The following is a 25085-nucleotide window of genomic DNA, read 5'->3' on the forward strand; positions in this document are numbered from 1 at the left end:
ATTTTTCTCTTTCAGCTGACAAACACCATCTTTATGGTAGATTAAGAATTGTTGTGCAGGTCAGAGTATGAACCTGCAAGGCCAACACATGCTATGCTGGAAAGGTATAGATTCATATCATTCAGACAAGTTTATTGACATTGTTTTAATGTTGTTGTGATTTGACATCTAAGGCTTGATTGTATGTTCTGGCATAGGTGCAAAGTGAGCACGACACGAGTTCACCCAAGTGAAGGTTCCATGCAAGGTTGACATCAGTGTTTCACGAAATGGAGGTAAGAGCTCTCCAAAAATGTCTATTTAGTGAATTCACTTTGGTCGAAAGCATGCATACTAAGAACATGAGCAACTCGTGGTAAATATATCATATCATATTCTCTTATTCCATAACATGGCATATGCATCTACCTACTCTCCCCCATCCATATGCTATCATGACTTCAAGAGTTCAGTCAATCATTGTACCGGGCTTCTGCCATCCCGCACCCGTTCCCCATGTCGCATCCTCTGCCCCGCTCCATTAAATTACCTGCCCCTGCATCTCCCTCTCGCACACGCGCACGCACAGAAAGACGAACACTTTGGCTTTGGAGTTCTCCGACGAACCAATCCGTAATGGACGAGCTCATTATCTCCCCTTCATCCTCCTCCTCTTGCTTGCACCAGCCGACGGCCACCGCTCTCCAACACCGCCTGCAGCGCCTCCTCGACGCCCGCCCCGAGTGGTGGGCCTATGCCATCTTCTGGCGCGCCTCCCCCGACCACCGCCTCCTCTCCTTCGCCGACGGCCACTTCCGCGGTGCTCGCTCCGTCGCCGACCGTAGGTCCGGCGCCGACGCCGTCGACGACGCCGAGTGGTTCTACGCCGTGTCACTGAGCCGCTCGTTCGTGGTGGCCGGGGACGCCACCGCCGCTGCGGCTGTCCCCGCCCGCGTCTACAGCTCGCTTGCGCCGGTGTGGCTGGCGGGCGCGCATGCGCTCCAGGCGTGCGGGTGCGACCGCACCCGCGAGGCCCAGCTTCACGGGATCGAGACGCTGGCCTGCGTCCAGGTACCCGGCGGCGTACTCGAGCTCGGCTCCACGGATATCATCGGGGAGAACTGGGTCGTGATGCAGCAGGCCAAGGCCGTCTTCTCCACGCTGCCGCACGACGCCGCCCTCGCCACCGGCGCGGCCCCGACGATCGCTATCGCCCCGTCGCCTGCGGTGAGGAAGGACGGGGCCGGCCACTCGTCTTCCGTCGACTCGGGCCACTCGGACTCGGGCGGCGGACTGACGGTGGAGCACCGCCGGCCCAAGAAACGGGGGCGGAAGACCGTTAGCGGCACACGCGAGGCGCCCGCGAGCCACGTCGAGGCGGAGCGGCAGCGCCGCGAGAAGCTGAACCACCGCTTCTACGCGCTGCGCTCGGTGGTTCCCAACGTGTCGCGGATGGACAAGGCGTCGCTGCTGGCGGACGCCGTGGCCTACATCCAGGAGCTCAAGGCCAAGGTCGACAAGCTGGAGGCGGAAGGCAAGACGGCCATGAAAGAGATCACGGTGGAGCAAACCGCCGGTCACAGCGCCGATGCCGGCGCCGCGACGAGCAGCACCACGACCAGCGCCACCACACTCACCAAGGCGGCAATGGAGGTTGAGGTGAAGCTGCTGGGTGCAGAGGCGCTGATAAGGGTGCAGTCGGAGGACCGGGGCCACCCATCAGCGAGGCTGATGGCGGCACTGCGCGACCTGGAGCTCCGCGTGCACCACGCGAGCGTGTCCAGCCTGGAGCAGGTGGTGCTGCAGGACGTGGTGGCGAAGGTGCCAACCGAGCTGCAGCGCGAGGACGGCCTCAGGGCTGCCCTCCTCGCCAGGCTTGACGAGCACTGACCTCCTAACGACATGGTCTTCGTCTCGTCCTTGTTGTGTTTCGTAGCCAGCACGCATGTCTTTTCCCATGTCTTGCCCTCTCTACATGGAACCAAGACCTACTCGGCATCGATGCATCAACTTCCTTCTTCTTCTTCTTCTTCTTCATCATCATCAAATGATTGGTTATCTTAGTGCATCAAACAGAACAAGAACACCCATTTGGAGAAGTGCCACTAGGTTTAGTTAGCTCAAAGCTGGAGGAGGAAGACGACAATGCCAACACCACCGACAGAAGGGGGGGAGGAAGAGCCGCCGCATGCAACCTTCACATCAACGTTTGCCGTAGGCATTTGAAGTAATTATTAACGACAATAAGTCTGTGACCACACGAAAGGGGAATCTTGCAAGGATCAGAGGACACTTGGATTGTAACCATACGAACTGAGCACTGGCAGACTCCATAGATGGTACGGACATCGAACATGATTGGCGGAGGTAGGTAGCAGATGGATCGACGTGGAACGAAGCTAGATATGCTAAACGTGGGAGCCGTATCTAGTGGACCTGATCACAGTTCGAATGGGAAATGAACTGACCAAGAATTAGAGTTATCAGACTGAAAAATAAAAAATAAAATTATCTTTTTGGAATAATTTAATAAACAGATAACTCGAAGGATATTTTGAGAAAACAAAAAAAAATAGGTTGTTTCGATTCAAAATCGAAACCGTCGATTCCTCCTTTACTGAGATTGAAACTGATTCAATTCTAATTTCAAATTCGAGATATTATCACGGACCATCGAGTGCTGCCACCTAAGCAAAGCAAAACAAATAGTGGGATAGGCAATGAATGACACGTAGGTCTCTAACGTTGTACATAGCTTATGTAACGAGAGAGTTTTATAGGTAAATAGGAGGATTTTTATCTAACAATTAATTACCATTAACTACGATATTATTGTACGTTCGGTGTATATCTCATTGCCACTTGGCTGTAGGAGAGTAGCATGCAAGCATGTGATTTCAATCGTATGTGGAGAAACGACATTGGGTAACTAATAATGGATGCCACTACGAGGAGGCATTTGTTTTTTTGCTGGTTTGAAAGAAAAAGTAGGTCAGCTGTCAACGAAATAGTTTAACGAAGCTTTCCTCGTCTCACTTCAATAATTTACTACGCACGATTGGCTGGCACACCGGTCTTGGGTGAGATTCCCTAGTTCTCATTTATATTACTAATCTTAGCACCATGCACCACGCGAACTAATATTATATATCGTTAGGACTCCAATTAATATGAATAAGAATGAGAAAACAATAAATACACAAAAGGAATCTATTTAAATTTATTAGATGTGAAGTGTTTCCTAGTTTTTTCTTTCTTGTGATTTAATGCAACCATAAACTTAGAGATACTTATTCTTGTAAATCTCGGAAATGATGTAATTGTCCTGTGAAATTTTAGTATAATATATACGTCCCTCCAAATGTTATTTTCCATTTCTAATCGTAATTAAGATCAACTGAATTGAGTTTAAAATAGATGTGTTTTTTATCCACTGTATGCTTGTATTAGTTAAGATTATCATATAGAGATTTTCGATTTTAAAAAAATTATATCTTATATTCCCGGTTAATATATGTTCATGTAAGTTTCAAAGCTTCATATTTAATTTAAGTAACTTTGTGCATCAGTGATATGCGAACAAGAAGATTACCACAAATTGGTTTAGGAGTACTAATACGACATATTTTGGCTCCCAAGATACGTCAAGTCAGAATTCGTACTAAGGCACTGCTCGACCTCGGGAGCCCTGAGACGATGCCACCCCCAAGACACGCCAAGTTAGAATCCGTACTAAGGTACCGTTCGGCATGTTCACCATGCCAACCTGCATACGACTGACCCACGTACAATAATATAAAGACCTCTAGCCAGCATGTGGCCTGGGGTGGAAAAAATTAAATTGATCACTCCATTGACTTGCTCGTCGGGTGATCCCGACGAGGGTCATTTTTGCAGGAAAACGTGGCCACCTCACGATGGCGAGCTACCAACCACCTGAAAATCACCATCCGGTGCACGAAGGAGAGCAGCCAATCGGTCCGGATCCCAACCAACACCAACCCACACTCCTTTCTGAGGGCGCGACCACTTCACGAAGACGAGCTGCCAACCACCCCGGAGAAGGAGAGACACAGCTTGGCATACACGGCGTTCGGATCGGCACACTAAGGAACGCTGACCAACTCCCCATCGCGAGGGCCCGATCGACCTTGGCATCCAGCTCAACCGACAGAAGACTCCCGACATCGATCCATGGACAAGCCCGTGCTGACTCACCAACCACGGTACATTTATTCACTAACAAGTGCCATAAGTAAATGCCCGAATATTTATCAGCACGAAACATTTGAAAATAAAATAATATTTTTTTTTTACATTGATTTTGAGCAGCCTTGTATTCATTTTAGAAACATAGTGTGGTACTGCTTTTAGAATCAATGCAAGTGATGTTTTGTCATTAAAGTACCTAAACATTCATGTTTTACTTCAAAAAAGGGTTAAATGTGTATTTTTATCTTAAAGAATGACCACAAATGGAGTCATTTTTATCAATTCTATTTTAATTCCTTTTATTAAATGATATCAATGGAGCAACCTATTATCTTTATTACCAAAGTTTCTGAATAAATGTAGTAAAAAATCAAATTAATTATTCAGAAATGTCATATTGTACCAAGAAAATAGTGTACCCTTCTAAAAAACAATGTTCAATTCTCAAAATCTTAAATAATACGTTCAAAATTGATTGATAATACAAATGTTGTAATCATAATTGATACGACATATTTTGGCCCCCAAGACACGTCAGAGCCTCGAGATGTCGCCACCCCCAAGACACGCCAAGTCAAAATCTGTACTAAGGCACTGCTCGGCACGTCCACCACGCCAACCTGTGTACGACCGACTCACGTACAATAATATAAAGACCTCTAGCCAACATCTTACTAGAGGGGGAAAAAGAGAGGTAAAGATCAATCGATCACTCCACTGACTTGCTCGTCGGAGGGGCCTCGTCGGGTGATCCTGACGAGGGTTATTTTTGTAGGAAAACGTGGCCACATCACGAAAACGAATTGCCAACCACCCCGGAGAAGGAGAGACGTAGCTCGGTATACACGGCGCCCGGATCGGCACACCAAGGAATACTGATCAGCACCCCGACACGAGGGCCCGATCGATCTCGGCATCCAGCTCAACCGACATAAGACTCCTAACATCGACCCGTGGACTAGGCCATGCTGACTTACCAGCCACGGCACATTTGTTCACTAATATTTTGGCGCTAGAAGGAGAGCTGATGTCATTGGAACAGTTGGTAGGGGCTCGCCCCGGGAGAGAATCCCCGACCGATCTCCCTCCGTTGAACCAAAAGGTCAAACCCTCCCCGCCCCTATGGACGGGAGGATACCAGCTTCGACACCAAATCGCTACTAGCGTATGTTCAACGACCTGGGACTGTCTCCCCCGAGGCTCGCCCTAGGGCCCTCGACCGTGACACCCGAGGCATTCCTTAGCCTAACCAAGCAAGTGCAGCCTATAGCGAGTATGATGCACATGCTTGCCCCGATCATCCCTCAAATCGTGCGGCTAGCGGCACCCCCGACCGATCCAGCCCGGCAACCCCTGAATGGGGAGCAAGTCGGGTGTCACATCCTGGATTTTTTTTTTTTCCACACATTTAGGCCAAATAGATAAACATCACTTTATTCATCATTCATAAACATTTATTACAATCCATTTATTCATCGAATCATAAATAGAAAAATAAACATGGTGATGTTAACTTCAAGAATCATCCAAGTGGCTCTACCTAGCGGTAGAGGAAGGTCCGCTCTCCACTAGAATCTGATTTAGTACTAGGGGGAGGCTGCTCTGAAAATCAAAAAAAAGAAAATTCAGCAACGCTGAGTAGGAACCCCAAAAGTCAACTCAAAATGTATACATGATAAAAATTCAATCAATCATCTCATTGGCGTATATCAAATACCCGAAGGAGCACTCTCCCAACAGCGGATGGAGAGGCTTTACCCTACGGGATGAGTTTGTGTTCTCCCAACAGCGGATGGAGGCAAACTCATATCACACTCCCAACAGCGGATGGAGTGGTGTCCCACACCTGCCAAAGTGGGGACACGTTCCTCCCAACAGCGGATGGAGGAACCGTCCAGCCGCCACGTCTGACGGCCCGCTAATCCCCGAAGGGAATCGCCCTACCTGCCCTTGGCAGGAAAATAACATAATCTCACACTAGTCATGTCCATATAGGGATGAAATAACACATTTAAACATTTCTTTCAAATATCATCAATACCAAATAATATAAATTAGCCCTCAATTGACTTGAACTCTAGTTCAATTGATCCAATTGAACTCAATTTACTAGGACCTAACTTAACCGATCTCTAATCCTTATTTAACTGGTCTGGAACCACCCTAGACTAGTATAATTTGGATTAGATTAGGTTCAACTTAGGTTAAACTAACTTGAATAAGTCAATCAATTTGGAATCATCCTGAATTGATCTAGACTAATCAAGCTTAGTTTAGTTCAATCAATACTTGGGCTCAAATCCAACAATAATATTGAGCTAGATTAAGCCAGCTCATCTACTAGTCATGTGCATTATACATGACTGGGCATGCATCACACAAAGCTGGCCCAGCCTTGGCCCATGGACTGGTCATGTGCATCGCATGTGACCGCCCATGATGGTTAGGCTGGGTTAGCCTACGAGCCCAGGGCCTGATCCGTGGGTTGGGCCTGGCCTACGGGCTGGGCCTGGTCTACTGATTAGGCCGGGCCTGGTCTACTGATTAGGCCTAGCCAATAGGTTGTGGCCTGACCTATGGGTTGGGCCTGGCCTGTGAGCAATTTCAATCCAAATAATATATAATTTCATACCGCAACATATATTCATTAGCAATATAAACAAAAAATATAATAACGCATTAAATGATAAACAAGGAGATAAGTTTTAAAACAAGGAAATAACATTCTAATTTAAATAGAAATCATAATACATTAAAAGACATAAACTTTAATATAATAAAATAACCTTCTAAATTCACATAAAAATCATGCTTTCAATACATATAAAATTTCAACATATTCTAATCAAATTCTAAATCATTTAGAATAGCATATTTTAAATTTCAAATTAATAAATATCACAAAAGATTTTAGATAATATATTTTAATCTAATAATATTTTAATCCAGATAAGATTAAAGATAAATAGTAATATCAGGAAATATCAGATAAAACATATAAATTTTTAACATCTTTAAATCTACAATAAAAACTTAATCATGGGTCAACATTATACAAGTGATTACTTTAATGTAATAATAAAAAAATTAACATTTAAAGAATTGATAAACATTTTTCAAACTACAAGCTTTCAACATTCAAAGAATCAAAATAAAAACTAAAACTTTTAAATTTAAGAAAGGCAGGGGAACCTACCTCTTGTCAACAGGGTGTAACTTCTCGTTCTCTTGTCAACAGGGTCTAACTCCTCGTTCCTCCCGCTGCCAGGCTCGACTAGGTGAGGAACGAAGGAGAGAAATCCCTCCCTTTAAATAGGAGGAGGTGAGCCTCTATTAAGGGAAATAAATTTTAATTTTTGTATTTATTTAATATAAATTATTTCCATTTAATATACTAACAAATATGATATCATCATATTTGGAATACTTACTAGTTATTTCCTTAATTCATATCAACAAACAAGGAAGTAGATTAAGATTTTCTTAAATTATAATAACAAGTAAGGAAAGAAAATCAATTCCTAACTTAAATATTTGATGTGATTACATTTCTCCCCTCCTATAGGAAATTTGGTCCCCAAATTTAGCTTACCTTAATAGAATAGATAAGGATACTGCTCTCGTATATCTTCTTCTCTTTCCCATGTTGCCTCTTGGTCTGAATGGTGTTGCCAACAAATCTTTACCAAAGGTATAATTTTGTTCCTTAGAACATGTTCTTTTCTTTCCAAGATCTGGGTTGGTTGTTCTCTAAAAGTGGCATCATCTCGTAATTGTAGAGGTTAGTAAGATATGACATGTGATGGATCCCTGATATATCTTCGAAGCATTGACACGTGGAATACATCATGGATGCTAGTCAAAGCCGGGGGCAATGCCAATCTGTATGCTACAGGCCCAACCTTTTGTAAGATCTCAAATGGGCCAATAAATCTTGGGGCTAACTTTCCTCTTTGACCAAACCTCATAACTCCCTTGGTTGGCGATACCTTTAAGAAGACGTGCTCACCAACTTCAAACTCTAGATCTCTTCGCCTTCGATCTGCATAACTTTTCTGACGACTTTGAGCTGTTAATAATCTTTGGCATATAATTCGAATATTATCAGTATCTTTTTGAATTAACTGAGGCCCCAAAAGCTTCCGTTCTCCCACCTCATCCCAATATACAGGTGATCTACACTTTATTCCATAAAGAGCTTCAAATGGGGCCATCTGTATGCTAGAGTGGTAACTATTATTATAAGAAAACTCAATTAGATGTAAGTGCATATCCCAACTCCCACCAAAGTCCAAAGCACATGCCCTTAAGAGATCTTAAAGAGTTTGTATTGTCCTTTCAGATTGACCATCAGTTTAGGGGTGAAAGGCTGTACTAAACTTCAACTGCGTGCCCAAAGATTTTTGTAGACTTCCTCAAAATTTGGAGGTGAATCTTGGATCTCTATATGAGATAATGCTAACTGGCACCCCATGATATCGAATGATTTCCTTAATATATAAGCTTGCTAGTTTATCCAATGAATACTTCTTGTTAATAGGAAGGAAGTGAGCAGATTTAGTAAGTTTGTCTACTATTACCCAAATTCTGTCATATCCTTTCACAGTCTTGGGTAATCCTGTCACAAAATCCATAGTGACTTGCTCCCACTTCCATTCAGGAATCGAAATCCTTTGCAACTTTCCCGCAGGTACTCGATGTTCTATCTTCACCTGTTGGCATATTGAACATTTAGAAACAAACTCTGCTATATCTCTCTTCATACCATGCCACCAATAGTTTTAGCGTAAATCTCGATACATCTTAGTAGTCCCGGGATGGATATTAAATTTTGATCTATGTGCCTCCTCTAATAATTGCATCTTTACTGGATGACTTTCGGGAACACAAAGTCGATTGTGGAATGTAATAGAACCATCTTCGGCTTGAAGGAATTCAAGTCTAGATCCTTGAGCTATTTCCTTAACTATCATTTGAAGATATGTATCTTCCTTTTGACCTTCTTTAACCTTTTCCACAAAAAATGATTGTGCCATCAAATACATAAGAAAACCTTTATTTGTCTCCGATAAAAGTTTAAGTTTTAAGTTTGCTAACTCTGTCATCATAGAATTCTTTTGAATATTCATATAGGCTACAAGACTGTAGGTATTTCTGCTTAAGGCATCGGCAACTACATTAGCTTTCCCAGGATGGTAGTTGATATTAAAATCATAATCCTTTAGAAAGTTCAACCACCTTCTTTGTCTCATATTTAAATCTTTCTGTGTGAAAATATATTTGAGACTCTTATGATCTATGAAGATTTCGAAAGTCTGTCCATATAGATAATGCCTCCAAATTTTCAGTGCAAAAATGATAGTTGCTAGCTCTAAGTCATGAGTAGGATAGTTCTTTTCATGAGGCTTTAATTGCCTCGATGCATAAGCAACTACCCTCTCGTTTTGCATTAGAACGCAACCAAGCCCTTGTAGTGAGGCATCACTATACACTACAAAACCTTCTCCCCCTGAAGGAATCACCAAGATAGGAGCACTGGTTAATTTCTTCTTCAATTCTTGAAAACTTTGTTGACATTTATCATCCCACATGAATTTTATGCTCTTTTGTGTCAACTTGGTCAATGGTGCTGCTATTTTTGAAAAGCCTTCTATGAATCTTCTATAGTATCCAGCCAAACCCAAGAAGCTTCTAATCTCTGAAACATTAGAAGGCTGCTTCCATTTTATCACAGCTTCAATCTTGTGAGGGTCAACAGATATACCAGCACTCGAAATTACATGACCGAGAAACATAATTTCATTGAGCCAAAAGTTACACTTACTTAACTTGGCATATAATTTCTCTCGCCTTAGGACTTCCAGAACTGTCTTAAGATGGTGTTCATGCTCTACTATGCTTTTGGAGTAGATCAAGATATCATCAATAAACACAATTACAAATTTATCGAGATAAGGGTAGAATACTCTATTCATGAGATCCATGAAGGCAGCTGGTGCATTTGTGAGTCCAAAAGGCATTACTAAGAATTCATAATGACCATATCTTGTTCTAAAGGCAGTTTTCTGTATATCTCCTTCTCTTATCTTTAGTTGATGATATCCGGATCTCAAATCAATCTTTGAGTATATCTGAGTACCTTGAAGTTGATCAAACAGGTCATCTATTCGAGGAAGAGGATATTTATTCTTTATGGTCACTTGGTTGAGTTGTCTATAATCGATACATAGTCGCATAGATCCATCTTTCTTCTTCACAAATAGGACAGGAGCACCCCCAAGGTGATACACTGGGTCGAATAAAACCCTTGTCCAAAAGCTCTTGAACTTTCATTAAAAGCAATATGTGGAGAGAACCGAGCCAACTCAGTGAAATGATGATCATATTCCATTACAGTTCTATTTCCTTAGTGGATGCTAAGGAACTCTTGTTGTTTCTCAAAGCGAATTGAATCAGGAAAGAATTGCTCATAAAATGCATCTTTAAACTGCTCCCAAGTTATCACATTACCTCTCGCCTCTAATATCCTCCTTTTTAAGGTCCACCAAGTGTCTGCCTTCCCTTCCGAAATGAAAGAAGCGAAAGGCACTTTTTGATTTTCCCTACATTCGATAGCTTCGAATATCTTTTCCACTTGACGAATCCAACGTTCAGCAAAGATTGGATCTGGCTTGCCCTCAAAAATTGGTGGTCCCAATCTCTTAAAGTGATCTAAGGTATTATTCCTACCTCGTGGAATTTAATCTCGCTCCTCCTGACGCTCAAAGTACCCCCTAATAGCATTGAGGACTCTGTGTACGTCATATTGAGCATTGACGGGTGCTGGGGCATGTGGGGCATTCTACGAAGTCGGAGAAACTGGCCCATAATTAGTGATAGGTGTATGAGAGGACTAGGTTTGCTCTACGATGCGTGGAGCTTCCAAGTTATTATTTGTTTGAACACCTCTCTGAGCGCGTAAACCAATAGCATTGGGACCATTAACACCCCGAGTGACAGGACCACTAATATCTGGAATTAGCTCCATTACTCCTATAATAGGTTAAAGACAATCATCGATTAAAGTTAATCAAGGGACCTAATACACCTACAAGCCCTAGACCATGCTCTGATACCATAAAAGATGTCACATCCTGGATTTTTTTTTTTTTCCACACATTTAGGCCAAATAGATAAACACTCTGAGGGGGCTGACGCGAACGTGGTTCAGCCGGCTACGCCCAGCCTCAGTCTTGTCCTTCGACCAGCTTGCCGAGGAATTCGAGCAAAACTTCCTCGCTAGCGTGTGGCCCAGGCCTTCCATGGCCACTCTGCTTGCACTATCCCAGCGTGAGGACGAATCACTCTCTTAGTTCGTGGCACGATTCACCACCGAGATTCGGAGGTTTCCGGATGCTCACCCCTCTCTAATCTTGCAGTCCTTTCTGATGGGTATGAAACCTTTGAGGTTCTTTTGGTTGCTGATCGAGAAGTTGCCAATAACCATCCCGGAGATGCTCCAGCATGCCAACCAGTACATCGCCGTCGAAGCTCTGGTGGTGAGAAGGCGCATGAACAATAAGAGGCCAAGGGCGGAACAATCCCGGGGAACAACTTAAGCAGCCCTGGTGAAACACCGCTAGAGGCCCGACTGACAAGAGTTATTACTCCCGAGGCCCCCACCTCTCCCTCTGAGCACATTCCTGTTAGGATCAAGAGCACTAAGAGGGGGGGGGTGAATTAGTGCAGCGGAAGTCTTATAATAATTTAAAAACAAAAAGCTGCGTTCGTTCAAAAATGAATAAGATGCAAAAGCAAATTCTCAGTTTGTATCTAAGTGCAGTTTGCGTCTAAGCGCAGATTGCGTCTAAGCGCAGTTTTGCGTCTAAGCGCAGATTGCGTCTAAGCGCAGTTTTGCGTCTAAGCGCAGTTTTGCGTCTAAGCGCAGTTTTGCGTCTAAATGCAGATTTACGTCTAAACGCAGATTTACGTCTAAACGCAGTTTTACGTCTAAACGCAGATTTACGTCTAAACGCAGTTTTACGTCTAAACGCAGTTTTACGTCTAAACGCAGATTTACGTCTAAACGCAGTTTTACGTCTAAACGCAGTTTTACGTCTAGACGCAGATTTACGTCTAAACTTTGAAACTCGTTTGTATATTCGCAGAAGGCAGTATGCAGTTGAAATCAAGACGTAAACGTAAACTGAAATCTGATGATTGAGCGAAGAAAGCCGATTTACGTCCGAATGCAGTTTTACGTCTAAATGTTGAAACTCGTTCGTAAAATCGTAGAGGACAGATTGCAGTTATTAATAGGATTAAAATGTAAGTGTAAACTGCAAGGAAGCTCGTTCGTAAAAGCGCGGAAAACAGTTCTGCAGAATCAAACGTAAACGTAAACTGTAATGTACGAAAATACGAGTTTACGTCTGAATCCAGATTTGGAAGAACAGCACTTAGAACTTGTTCGTGAAAGCGCAGAGAGCAGTAGTGATGAGGGAGGTTTGCAGTAATGATAAAGTGCTCGAAATTAAACGCAAACCAGAGATTTAGAGTGGTTCGGTCAGCCTTGACCTACTCCACTTTTGGCTTCCTCCACCGATGAGGTTGCCGACGTCAACTAGCTGCCTTCCTTCAATGGGCGAAGGCCAAACTTCCCTCTTACAGTTTCTCTCCTTTTGACAGGCTTAGGAGACAACCTTTACAGACCTTTCTCTCCTCACTTTACAGTTGAAAACTTGAAGAACAGAAGGAGGAGACTCAAGGCTTTACAACACGTTTGAGCTCTTTAGAATCACAGAAAAGATCACAATTTTGGTATTGGTCTATATCTTTTCAGTGCTGAATGGGTGGGGTATTTATAGGCCCCAACCCAATTCAAAATTCGAGCTCAAAACGATCAAATCGATCTAATCCCAGAATTTCTGGGATCAGGCGGTTGCACCTCTCGACTGGAGAGGTGGCACCGCCTGGCAGAGCTCGAAGACTGAGCTCTGCCGATTGCTTCTTCTCTGCCAGAGCTCGAAGACTGAGCTCGATGGTTGCATCACCTGGCAGAGCTCGAAGACTGAGCTTGGTGGTTGCATCACCTGGCAGAGCTCGAAATCTGAGCTTGGTGGTTGCATCACTTGGCAGAGCTCCAAACTGAGCTCAAGCTGATGCACCATTCTGCCATAGCTCGAAGACCGAGCTTGGTGAATTCATCACCTGGCAAAGCTCGAGACTGAGCTCAGGCTGATGCACCACTCTGCCAAAGCTCGAAGACTGAGCTTGGTGGTTGCATCGCCTGGCAGAGCTCGGAACTTGAGCTCTGGCGGTGCAACCTCTTGGCTGGAGCGGTTGCACCTCCCAGCCGTGCAGCCCTGGCGGTTGCACCTCCTGGCTGGGGCGGTTGCACCTCCCAGCCCCTCAGCCCAGGCGGTTGCACCTCCTGGCTGGGGCGGTTGCACCTCTCAACCCCTCAGCCCAGGCGGTTGCACCTCCTGGCTGGGGCGGTTGCACCTCCTGGTGCAATCAGGGTCCGAATGGTTCACTCCATTCGACCCACTTGAATCTTTTCAGGGGCCCAATTGCCCCAAGATTAAGCTAATGGGATCACCTCCCATTTTCCTGCTTAATCATCGTGCTAACTACGATTATCTCTAAGACAACTTCTGCAGCTTGCTCCGATGCGTCAATCGCTTCTTCCGGCGAGTTTCCGGCCAACTTCCGTCGATCAACCGACAACCCTCGGTGATCCTTCTGCGGACATCCGGCATACTCCTGGACTTTGCGACGATCCACTTGGCGAGTTCCGACGAGCTTCGCTTGGCAAGCTTCTGGACTTCTCGGATCTGTTCTCTCTGAACCTCCGACGACCGTCCGAACTTCCGTCGAACTCTCGAACTCCCAACGTGATCATGATCTTGACTCCGGGGCAACTCCTGCTGCTTGTCTTAATCTCATCGTAGTTAATCCTGCACACTTATCTCAACACATAGATTAGATAACAAATGACAATTGACTTCATCATCAAAATCCGAGATTCAACAATCTCCCCCTTTTTGATGATGACAATCAATTGATAAAGGAGTTATCCTTAACTCCCCCTATCTATATGCCATAGTTGAGATAAGTCAACCTTGAATTCAAGACCTAAGAATTCAAGTGACGCATCGATAAGTTAGATCAGTTAAACTTATCAATGCTCCCATCATGATGCCTATCATGATGTATCTCTTCAAGAGTTATGTCAAGGCATGACATACATCAACAAGTTTGTATGATAGTGTTTGTAACCAATCATCATGCAATCATATAAAGCTACGAAGGACTTTTTACATGATGCTTACATTTGAGATTTTCTAGTAAGTTTGCATTTTCTACACAATATCAAATTAAGATATGATGCAAACTATAGTACATGTTCACATATCTCTTGGTGATGCAAGGATGGCATAATATTGTTTATAGCATCACTCAAGTATTTGCAACTATGACATAGATATGATTATGGCAGTTCAGCTATGACATAGTGTATATCAATTCATATTTTTCTCCCCCTTTGTCATCAACAAAAAGCATGATAGCATTATCAAGCAAATAAAGGTAGTCATGACACATATATCACTTTATTGTTTTTGCTTGACGGAGGAAAGTCATTTTCCAAGGAGTTTTCATAAGAGTGTACGGGAACATCCCATTTTTAGCATACAACTCGAAAAATGAACTTTTTACATGCATTTGGTTAAAAATATTTGTCACATAATTTGCAACATGTTGATCAAGCGTTCTCAAGGCATGTAATAGTAATAACATCCGAAAAAATAATTTTAACTAGTTTAAGTATTTGGACACATCAACATACCTAATTCTCTTCTTATGTAATCAAATTGTTCTTCACATAGGGGTTTTGTGAAGATATCAGCCAGTTGATGTTTGGTATCAATAAACTCTATGGTCACGTCATGATTAGTGACATGATCACGTATAAAGTGATGTCTAATATCAATGTGTTTTGTTCTTGAGTGTTGTATAGGATTTTTAGTTAAGCATATTGCACTTGTGTTATCACATTTAATGGGAATATCTTTAAGAATCACTTTGTAATCTTCTAAAGTGTTTTTCATCCATACAACTTGTGCACAGCATGCACTTGCTGCAATGTATTCAGCTTCGGTTGTTGATAGGGCAACCGAGTTTTGTTTCTTAGATGACCAGGATACAAGGGCATGTCCTAAAAATTGACATGATCCTGATGTGCTTTTTCTGTCTAGTTTACAGCCAGCGAAGTCCGCATCAGCATAGGCTGTTAATTCAAAATTTTCTGTTTTTGGGTACCATAATCCTAGATTGGTAGTTCCATTAAGATATCTGAGTATTCTTTTGACAGCTTTGAGATGAGATATCTTAGGGTCTGATTGAAATCTAGCACAAAGTCCTACACTGAACATAATGTCTGGTCTGGTGGCAGTGAGGTAAAGTAAACTTCCTATCATACCCCTATAGGTTTTTTGATCGAAGCTTTCTCCGTTCTCATCAATTTCTAACTTAGTGGAGGTGCTCATAGAAGTGTCAATGGCTTTTGAATTATTCATTTTGAACTTCTTTAGCAAACTTACAGCATATTTGGTTTGACTAATAAAGATGCCATTGCTTAGTTGTTTGATTTGTAGGCCTAAGAAGAATGTTAACTCTCCCATTAGACTCATTTCGAATTCATGACTCATAGTTTTCGAAAAGGATTCACAAAGAGATTCATTTGTAGAACCAAAGATAATGTCATCAACATAAATCTGAACAATGAGAAAATCATTTTCAAAATTCTTGATAAACAATGTAGTATCAACCTTGCCTTTTACGAAATTATTTTCAATGAGAAAAGAGCTAAGTCTCTCATACCAAGCCCTTGGGGCTTGCTTTAAACCATAGAGAGCTTTAGTTAATCTAAACACATGATTAGGGTAGCCATTATTTTCAAATCCAGGAGGTTGTTCAACATAAACTTCTTCGGAAATGAAACCATTTAGAAAAGCGCTTTTAACATCCATTTGAAATAATTTAAAATTATTGCAACTAGCATAGGCAAGGAGCATCCTTATGGCTTCCAATCGAGCCACAGGTGCGAAGGTTTCTTCGTAATCGATACCTTCTTCTTGGTTGAAACCTTTGGCCACTAATCTAGCCTTGTTTCTAACCACGATACCATTTTCATCTTGCTTGTTTCTAAAGACCCATTTAGTACCAATTACTAAATGGTCATTTGGCCTAGGAACAAGCGTCCACACCTCATTTCTCTCAAATTGATTTAATTCATCTTGCATTGCGATAATCCATGAATCATCTTTCATGGCTTCATCAACACATTTGGGTTCAATTTGGGAGAGAAAAGCGGCGTTGGCACAAAAGTTTTTAAAAGAAGATCGTGTTTGAACCCCCTTTGATGTGTCTCCTAGGATTAGTTCCTTAGGATGAGCATCTATATACTTCCAATCCTTGGGTAAGGATGTTTTGGAAGTAGATGCAACCAAGTTGCTAGTTGGAGACGGGGTTTCGTTTAAATTCAAGGAATCAAAATTAATATCATCATCAAGATCATTTTTCTTAATTTCTGAAATCTCATTGAAAACAACATGGATGGATTCTTCAATAATTAAGGTTCTTTTATTGAAGATGCGAAAAGCTTTAGAAACCGAAGAATAACCAAGAAAAATTCCTTCATCAGATTTAGCATCGAATTTTCCTAAGTTATCCTTTTCATTCAAGATAAAACACTTACACCCAAAGACTTTAAAATATGAGACATTGGGTTTTTTGTTATTCCATAACTCATAAGGAGTTTTGGTGAGTAAGGGTCTTACTAGGACTCTATTTAAGATATAACATGCAGTGTTTACAGCTTCGGCCCAAAAATATTTGGGTAGGCTATGTTCATTCAACATGGTTCTAGCCATTTCTTGCAAATTTCGATTTTTTCTTTCTACTACCCCATTTTGTTGAGGATTTCTTGGAGTAGAGAAGTTATGGTTGTATCCGTTGAGTTCACAGAATTCTTGGAAGTCATGGTTTTGAAATTCTCCACCGTGATCACTTCTAATTGACGAAATCATAGATTCCTTCTCATTTTGAACAAGTTTACAAAACTTGGTAAAATGTCTAAAGCATTCATTTTTTTGTTTTAAGAAGTAGGTCCATGTATATCTGCTGTAGTCATCAATAATGACAAAGGCGTATTTGCTACCTCCTAGACTCGATGTAGAGATTGGTCCGAACAAGTCCATATGGATCAATTGTAAGGGCCTAGAGGTGCTTATTTGATTCTTAGCTTTGAAGCTACCCCTAATTTGCTTACCTAATTGGCAAGCATCACATACATTATCTTTGATGAACTTGATATGAGGAATTCCTCTTACAAGTTCTCTAGATGATACTTGATTGATTAGTTTCATGCTAGCATGACCTAATCTTCTATGCCATAGCCAAGCATCCTCATTCATAACGGCAAAGCACATTTCATCACATAAGTCATTGATGTCAATAGTGTATACGTTGTTTTGTTTTAATGCAATCATAGATATATTTTTGTGTGGTTTTTCAATGATGCAGGCATTAGATTCAAATCTTATAATATATCCTTTATCACATAATTGACTAATGCTCAAGAGGTTATGTTTTAAACCATCAACTAGTAAAACATCTTCAATAGAGAGGTTGGATTTGTTACCAATGGTTCCTTTGCCAATGATTTTACCCTTGTTGTTGTCTCCGAAGGTGACATATCCTTCGTCTATGCTAGAGAGCTTAGAGAATTGAGATGGATCTCCGGTCATATGCCTTGAGCATCCACTATCAAGGTACCATTTCTTGCTCCTAGCTTGCAATTGTTTAGTTTTCTACAAGAAAGGATGACGTTTAGGTACCCATTTGCTTTTGGGTGCCTCATAAATAGATCTACATTTTCTATCATGTTGCATAGAGTTTATCATGGTTCCTTTAGGAACCCAAATTAATTTGTTTGGACTTATTTTCTTGAATGGACAACAATGTGTCTTGTGTCCAGATTTGCAACAAAAGTTGCACTTGGTTTGGTATTGAACGTGTAAGATGGGGCCTTTTACAAAGGTAGTTGGATTTTGGTGAGGACTCCTCACAAATCCAATCCCACTTCTTTTGGGAGCATGACCCTTGTTTGTAAGGATCATGTTTAATGACTTGCTACCAACCTCGAATTTCTTCAAGGTGTCCTTAAGCAGCAAGTTTTCTTTTCGTATAGTTTCTAAATCATGACATTTGATACATGAGTTTAAACTATCATGATGTTCGACTTTTAACTTATCAAACTCACAAGTAAGATTATCATGTAGCTTTTTTAGCAACTTGTATTTCTTATTTATAACTTTGCATTCATCAAATAAATCATGGAAGGCATTTAATAATTCATCGAAAGATAAATCAGCATCTAATAAATCCGTTACCTCCCCTTCGATGGCCATAAAGGCGTAATGAGCAACTTGCTCGGTGTTGGATTCTTCTTCCTCGGATGCGCTCGAATCATCCCATGTTGCTTGGAGCGCCTTCTTCTTTGTTGTTCTTTTCTTGACTTGGGGACAATCACTTTTGTAATGTCCCGGCTTTTTACATTCATAGCAGATCACCTGGTCTTTCTTAGGTTCAAGTTTATTTTTCACATCGTTTTTAAACTTGTTTCTTTTGAAGAATTTTTTAAACTTTCTTGTCAAAAGTGCCAAGTCATCGTCACAATCCTCATCACTTGAGTTTTCTCTCAAGTGGCATTCAGAAGTCTTAAGTGCCATATCCTTCCTGTTCTTTGGAAGGATGTCTTCCTGCTCTTCATGAGCTTTGCAGGTCATTTCGTAGGTCATTAATGACCCGATTAGTTCTTCAAGAGGGAAATTTTGCAGATCTTTTGCCTCTTGAATGGCGGTGACTTTAGGATCCCAACTCTTAGGAAGGGATCTTAGTATCTTATTAACAAGCTCAAAATCCGAAAAGCTCTTTCCGAGACCTTTTAAACCGTTGACGACATCCGTGAAACGGGTAAACATGTCGCCAATGGTTTCACTCGGTTTCATTCGAAAAAGTTCAAAAGAATGCAGCAACAGATTGATTTTTGACTCTTTCACTCTACTTGTGCCCTCGTGGGTCACTTCAAGTGTGTGCCAAATATCAAAAGCAGTTTCGCACGTTGAAACACGATTAAACTCGTTTTTATCAAGAGCGCAAAATAAGGCATTCATAGCCTTTGCATTAAGAGCGAAAGTCTTCTTCTCCAAATCGTTCCAATCGATCATTGGAAGAGAAGATTTTGAAAATCCATTTTCAACAAGGTTCCACAGTTCTAAATCCATAGAAATAAGAAAGATCCTCATTCGGGTCTTCCAGTAAGTGTAGTCCGTTCCACTGAACATGGGTGGACGTGTAATTGAATGCCCCTCTTGGTTTCCGGCGTATGCCATCTCTCTTGGGTTTTAATCCTTCAGAGAGTTAACCTCGCTCTGATACCAATTGTTAGGATCAAGAGCACTAAGAGGGGGGGGGTGGGGGGGGTGAATTAGTGCAGCGGAAGTCTTATAATAATTTAAAAACAAAAAGCTGCGTTCGTTCAAAAATGAATAAGATGCAAAAGCAAATTCTCAGTTTGTATCTAAGTGCAGTTTGCGTCTAAGCGCAGATTGCGTCTAAGCGCAGTTTTGCGTCTAAGCGCAGATTGCGTCTAAGCGCAGTTTTGCGTCTAAGCGCAGTTTTGCGTCTAAGCGCAGTTTTGCGTCTAAATGCAGATTTACGTCTAAACGCAGATTTACGTCTAAACGCAGTTTTACGTCTAAACGCAGATTTACGTCTAAACGCAGTTTTACGTCTAAACGCAGTTTTACGTCTAAACGCAGATTTACGTCTAAACGCAGTTTTACGTCTAAACGCAGTTTTACGTCTAGACGCAGATTTACGTCTAAACTTTGAAACTCGTTTGTATATTCGCAGAAGGCAGTATGCAGTTGAAATCAAGACGTAAACGTAAACTGAAATCTGATGATTGAGCGAAGAAAGCCGATTTACGTCCGAATGCAGTTTTACGTCTAAATGTTGAAACTCGTTCGTAAAATCGTAGAGGACAGATTGCAGTTATTAATAGGATTAAAATGTAAGTGTAAACTGCAAGGAAGCTCGTTCGTAAAAGCGCGGAAAACAGTTCTGCAGAATCAAACGTAAACGTAAACTGTAATGTACGAAAATACGAGTTTACGTCTGAATCCAGATTTGGAAGAACAGCACTTAGAACTTGTTCGTGAAAGCGCAGAGAGCAGTAGTGATGAGGGAGGTTTGCAGTAATGATAAAGTGCTCGAAATTAAACGCAAACCAGAGATTTAGAGTGGTTCGGTCAGCCTTGACCTACTCCACTTTTGGCTTCCTCCACCGATGAGGTTGCCGACGTCAACTAGCTGCCTTCCTTCAATGGGCGAAGGCCAAACTTCCCTCTTACAGTTTCTCTCCTTTTGACAGGCTTAGGAGACAACCTTTACAGACCTTTCTCTCCTCACTTTACAGTTGAAAACTTGAAGAACAGAAGGAGGAGACTCAAGGCTTTACAACACGTTTGAGCTCTTTAGAATCACAGAAAAGATCACAATTTTGGTATTGGTCTATATCTTTTCAGTGCTGAATGGGTGGGGTATTTATAGGCCCCAACCCAATTCAAAATTCGAGCTCAAAACGATCAAATCGATCTAATCCCAGAATTTCTGGGATCAGGCGGTTGCACCTCTCGACTGGAGAGGTGGCACCGCCTGGCAGAGCTCGAAGACTGAGCTCTGCCGATTGCTTCTTCTCTGCCAGAGCTCGAAGACTGAGCTCGATGGTTGCATCACCTGGCAGAGCTCGAAGACTGAGCTTGGTGGTTGCATCACCTGGCAGAGCTCGAAATCTGAGCTTGGTGGTTGCATCACTTGGCAGAGCTCCAAACTGAGCTCAAGCTGATGCACCATTCTGCCATAGCTCGAAGACCGAGCTTGGTGAATTCATCACCTGGCAAAGCTCGAGACTGAGCTCAGGCTGATGCACCACTCTGCCAAAGCTCGAAGACTGAGCTTGGTGGTTGCATCGCCTGGCAGAGCTCGGAACTTGAGCTCTGGCGGTGCAACCTCTTGGCTGGAGCGGTTGCACCTCCCAGCCGTGCAGCCCTGGCGGTTGCACCTCCTGGCTGGGGCGGTTGCACCTCCCAGCCCCTCAGCCCAGGCGGTTGCACCTCCTGGCTGGGGCGGTTGCACCTCTCAACCCCTCAGCCCAGGCGGTTGCACCTCCTGGCTGGGGCGGTTGCACCTCCTGGTGCAATCAGGGTCCGAATGGTTCACTCCATTCGACCCACTTGAATCTTTTCAGGGGCCCAATTGCCCCAAGATTAAGCTAATGGGATCACCTCCCATTTTCCTGCTTAATCATCGTGCTAACTACGATTATCTCTAAGACAACTTCTGCAGCTTGCTCCGATGCGTCAATCGCTTCTTCCGGCGAGTTTCCGGCCAACTTCCGTCGATCAACCGACAACCCTCGGTGATCCTTCTGCGGACATCCGGCATACTCCTGGACTTTGCGACGATCCACTTGGCGAGTTCCGACGAGCTTCGCTTGGCAAGCTTCTGGACTTCTCGGATCTGTTCTCTCTGAACCTCCGACGACCGTCCGAACTTCCGTCGAACTCTCGAACTCCCAACGTGATCATGATCTTGACTCCGGGGCAACTCCTGCTGCTTGTCTTAATCTCATCGTAGTTAATCCTGCACACTTATCTCAACACATAGATTAGATAACAAATGACAATTGACTTCATCATCAAAATCCGAGATTCAACAATCTCCCCCTTTTTGATGATGACAATCAATTGATAAAGGAGTTATCCTTAACTCCCCCTATCTATATGCCATAGTTGAGATAAGTCAACCTTGAATTCAAGACCTAAGAATTCAAGTGACGCATCGATAAGTTAGATCAGTTAAACTTATCAATGCTCCCATCATGATGCCTATCATGATGTATCTCTTCAAGAGTTATGTCAAGGCATGACATACATCAACAAGTTTGTATGATAGTGTTTGTAACCAATCATCATGCAATCATATAAAGCTACGAAGGACTTTTTACATGATGCTTACATTTGAGATTTTATAGTAAGTTTGCATTTTCTACACAATATCAAATTAAGATATGATGCAAACTATAGTACATGTTCACATATCTCTTGGTGATGCAAGGATGGCATAATATTGTTTATAGCATCACTCAAGTATTTGCAACTATGACATAGATATGATTATGGCAGTTCAGCTATGACATAGTGTATATCAATTCATATTTTTCTCCCCCTTTGTCATCAACAAAAAGCATGATAGCATTATCAAGCAAATAAAGGTAGTCATGACACATATATCACTTTATTGTTTTTGCTTGACGGAGGAAAGTCATTTTCCAAGGAGTTTTCATAAGAGTGTACGGGAACATCCCATTTTTAGCATACAACTCGAAAAATGAACTTTTTACATGCATTTGGTTAAAAATATTTGTCACATAATTTGCAACATGTTGATCAAGCGTTCTCAAGGCATGTAATAGTAATAACATCCGAAAAAATAATTTTAACTAGTTTAAGTATTTGGACACATCAACATACCTAATTCTCTTCTTATGTAATCAAATTGTTCTTCACATAGGGGTTTTGTGAAGATATCAGCCAGTTGATGTTTGGTATCAATAAACTCTATGGTCACGTCATGATTAGTGACATGATCACGTATAAAGTGATGTCTAATATCAATGTGTTTTGTTCTTGAGTGTTGTATAGGATTTTTAGTTAAGCATATTGCACTCGTGTTATCACATTTAATGGGAATATCTTTAAGAATCACTTTGTAATCTTCTAAAGTGTTTTTCATCCATACAACTTGTGCACAGCATGCACTTGCTGCAATGTATTCAGCTTCGGTTGTTGATAGGGCAACCGAGTTTTGTTTCTTAGATGACCAGGATACAAGGGCATGTCCTAAAAATTGACATGATCCTGATGTGCTTTTTCTGTCTAGTTTACAGCCAGCGAAGTCCGCATCAGCATAGGCTGTTAATTCAAAATTTTCTGTTTTTGGGTACCATAATCCTAGATTGGTAGTTCCATTAAGATATCTGAGTATTCTTTTGACAGCTTTGAGATGAGATATCTTAGGGTCTGATTGAAATCTAGCACAAAGTCCTACACTGAACATAATGTCTGGTCTGGTGGCAGTGAGGTAAAGTAAACTTCCTATCATACCCCTATAGGTTTTTTGATCGAAGCTTTCTCCGTTCTCATCAATTTCTAACTTAGTGGAGGTGCTCATAGGAGTGTCAATGGCTTTTGAATTATTCATTTTGAACTTCTTTAGCAAACTTACAGCATATTTGGTTTGACTAATAAAGATGCCATTGCTTAGTTGTTTGATTTGTAGGCCTAAGAAGAATGTTAACTCTCCCATTAGACTCATTTCGAATTCATGACTCATAGTTTTCGAAAAGGATTCACAAAGAGATTCATTTGTAGAACCAAAGATAATGTCATCAACATAAATCTGAACAATGAGAAAATCATTTTCAAAATTCTTGATAAACAATGTAGTATCAACCTTGCCTTTTACGAAATTATTTTCAATGAGAAAAGAGCTAAGTCTCTCATACCAAGCCCTTGGGGCTTGCTTTAAACCATAGAGAGCTTTAGTTAATCTAAACACATGATTAGGGTAGCCATTATTTTCAAATCCAGGAGGTTGTTCAACATAAACTTCTTCGGAAATGAAACCATTTAGAAAAGCGCTTTTAACATCCATTTGAAATAATTTAAAATTATTGCAACTAGCATAGGCAAGGAGCATCCTTATGGCTTCCAATCGAGCCACAGGTGCGAAGGTTTCTTCGTAATCGATACCTTCTTCTTGGTTGAAACCTTTGGCCACTAATCTAGCCTTGTTTCTAACCACGATACCATTTTCATCTTGCTTGTTTCTAAAGACCCATTTAGTACCAATTACTAAATGGTCATTTGGCCTAGGAACAAGCGTCCACACCTCATTTCTCTCAAATTGATTTAATTCATCTTGCATTGCGATAATCCATGAATCATCTTTCATGGCTTCATCAACACATTTGGGTTCAATTTGGGAGAGAAAAGCGGCGTTGGCACAAAAGTTTTTAAAAGAAGATCGTGTTTGAACCCCCTTTGATGTGTCTCCTAGGATTAGTTCCTTAGGATGAGCATCTATATACTTCCAATCCTTGGGTAAGGATGTTTTGGAAGTAGATGCAACCAAGTTGCTAGTTGGAGACGGGGTTTCGTTTAAATTCAAGGAATCAAAATTAATATCATCATCAAGATCATTTTTCTTAATTTCTGAAATCTCATTGAAAACAACATGGATGGATTCTTCAATAATTAAGGTTCTTTTATTGAAGATGCGAAAAGCTTTAGAAACCGAAGAATAACCAAGAAAAATTCCTTCATCAGATTTAGCATCGAATTTTCCTAAGTTATCCTTTTCATTCAAGATAAAACACTTACACCCAAAGACTTTAAAATATGAGACATTGGGTTTTTTGTTATTCCATAACTCATAAGGAGTTTTGGTGAGTAAGGGTCTTACTAGGACTCTATTTAAGATATAACATGCAGTGTTTACAGCTTCGGCCCAAAAATATTTGGGTAGGCTATGTTCATTCAACATGGTTCTAGCCATTTCTTGCAAATTTCGATTTTTTCTTTCTACTACCCCATTTTGTTGAGGATTTCTTGGAGTAGAGAAGTTATGGTTGTATCCGTTGAGTTCACAGAATTCTTGGAAGTCATGGTTTTGAAATTCTCCACCGTGATCACTTCTAATTGACGAAATCATAGATTCCTTCT

The 25085-nt window shown here is 41.7% G+C and overlaps 1 protein-coding gene across 2 annotated transcripts; it reads left to right on the forward strand.

The window, feature by feature from the left end:
* The first annotated feature begins 73 nt into the window (after nt 1-73).
* Nucleotides 74-2003, forward strand: LOC103998558 (transcription factor MYC4-like). Of its 2 annotated transcripts, XM_065126389.1 has the most exons (3): nt 74-104; nt 198-275; nt 667-2003. In XM_065126389.1, the coding sequence occupies exons 2-3, from the start codon at nt 270-272 to the stop codon at nt 1867-1869; spliced, it is 1209 nt and encodes a 402-aa protein (XP_064982461.1). In that variant the 5' UTR covers nt 74-104; nt 198-269; the 3' UTR covers nt 1870-2003. The 2 variants fall into 2 exon arrangements, with proteins under 2 accessions (XP_064982461.1, XP_018686912.2); XM_018831367.2 differs by lacking the exons at nt 74-104; nt 198-275 and having other exon boundaries at nt 488-2003.
* The last annotated feature ends 23082 nt before the right edge of the window (nt 2004-25085 follow it).

Source organism: Musa acuminata, chromosome BXJ2-9 (genome assembly GCF_036884655.1).
Source record: "Musa acuminata AAA Group cultivar baxijiao chromosome BXJ2-9, Cavendish_Baxijiao_AAA, whole genome shotgun sequence".
In the NCBI taxonomy this organism is placed as follows: domain Eukaryota; kingdom Viridiplantae; phylum Streptophyta; class Magnoliopsida; order Zingiberales; family Musaceae; genus Musa; species Musa acuminata.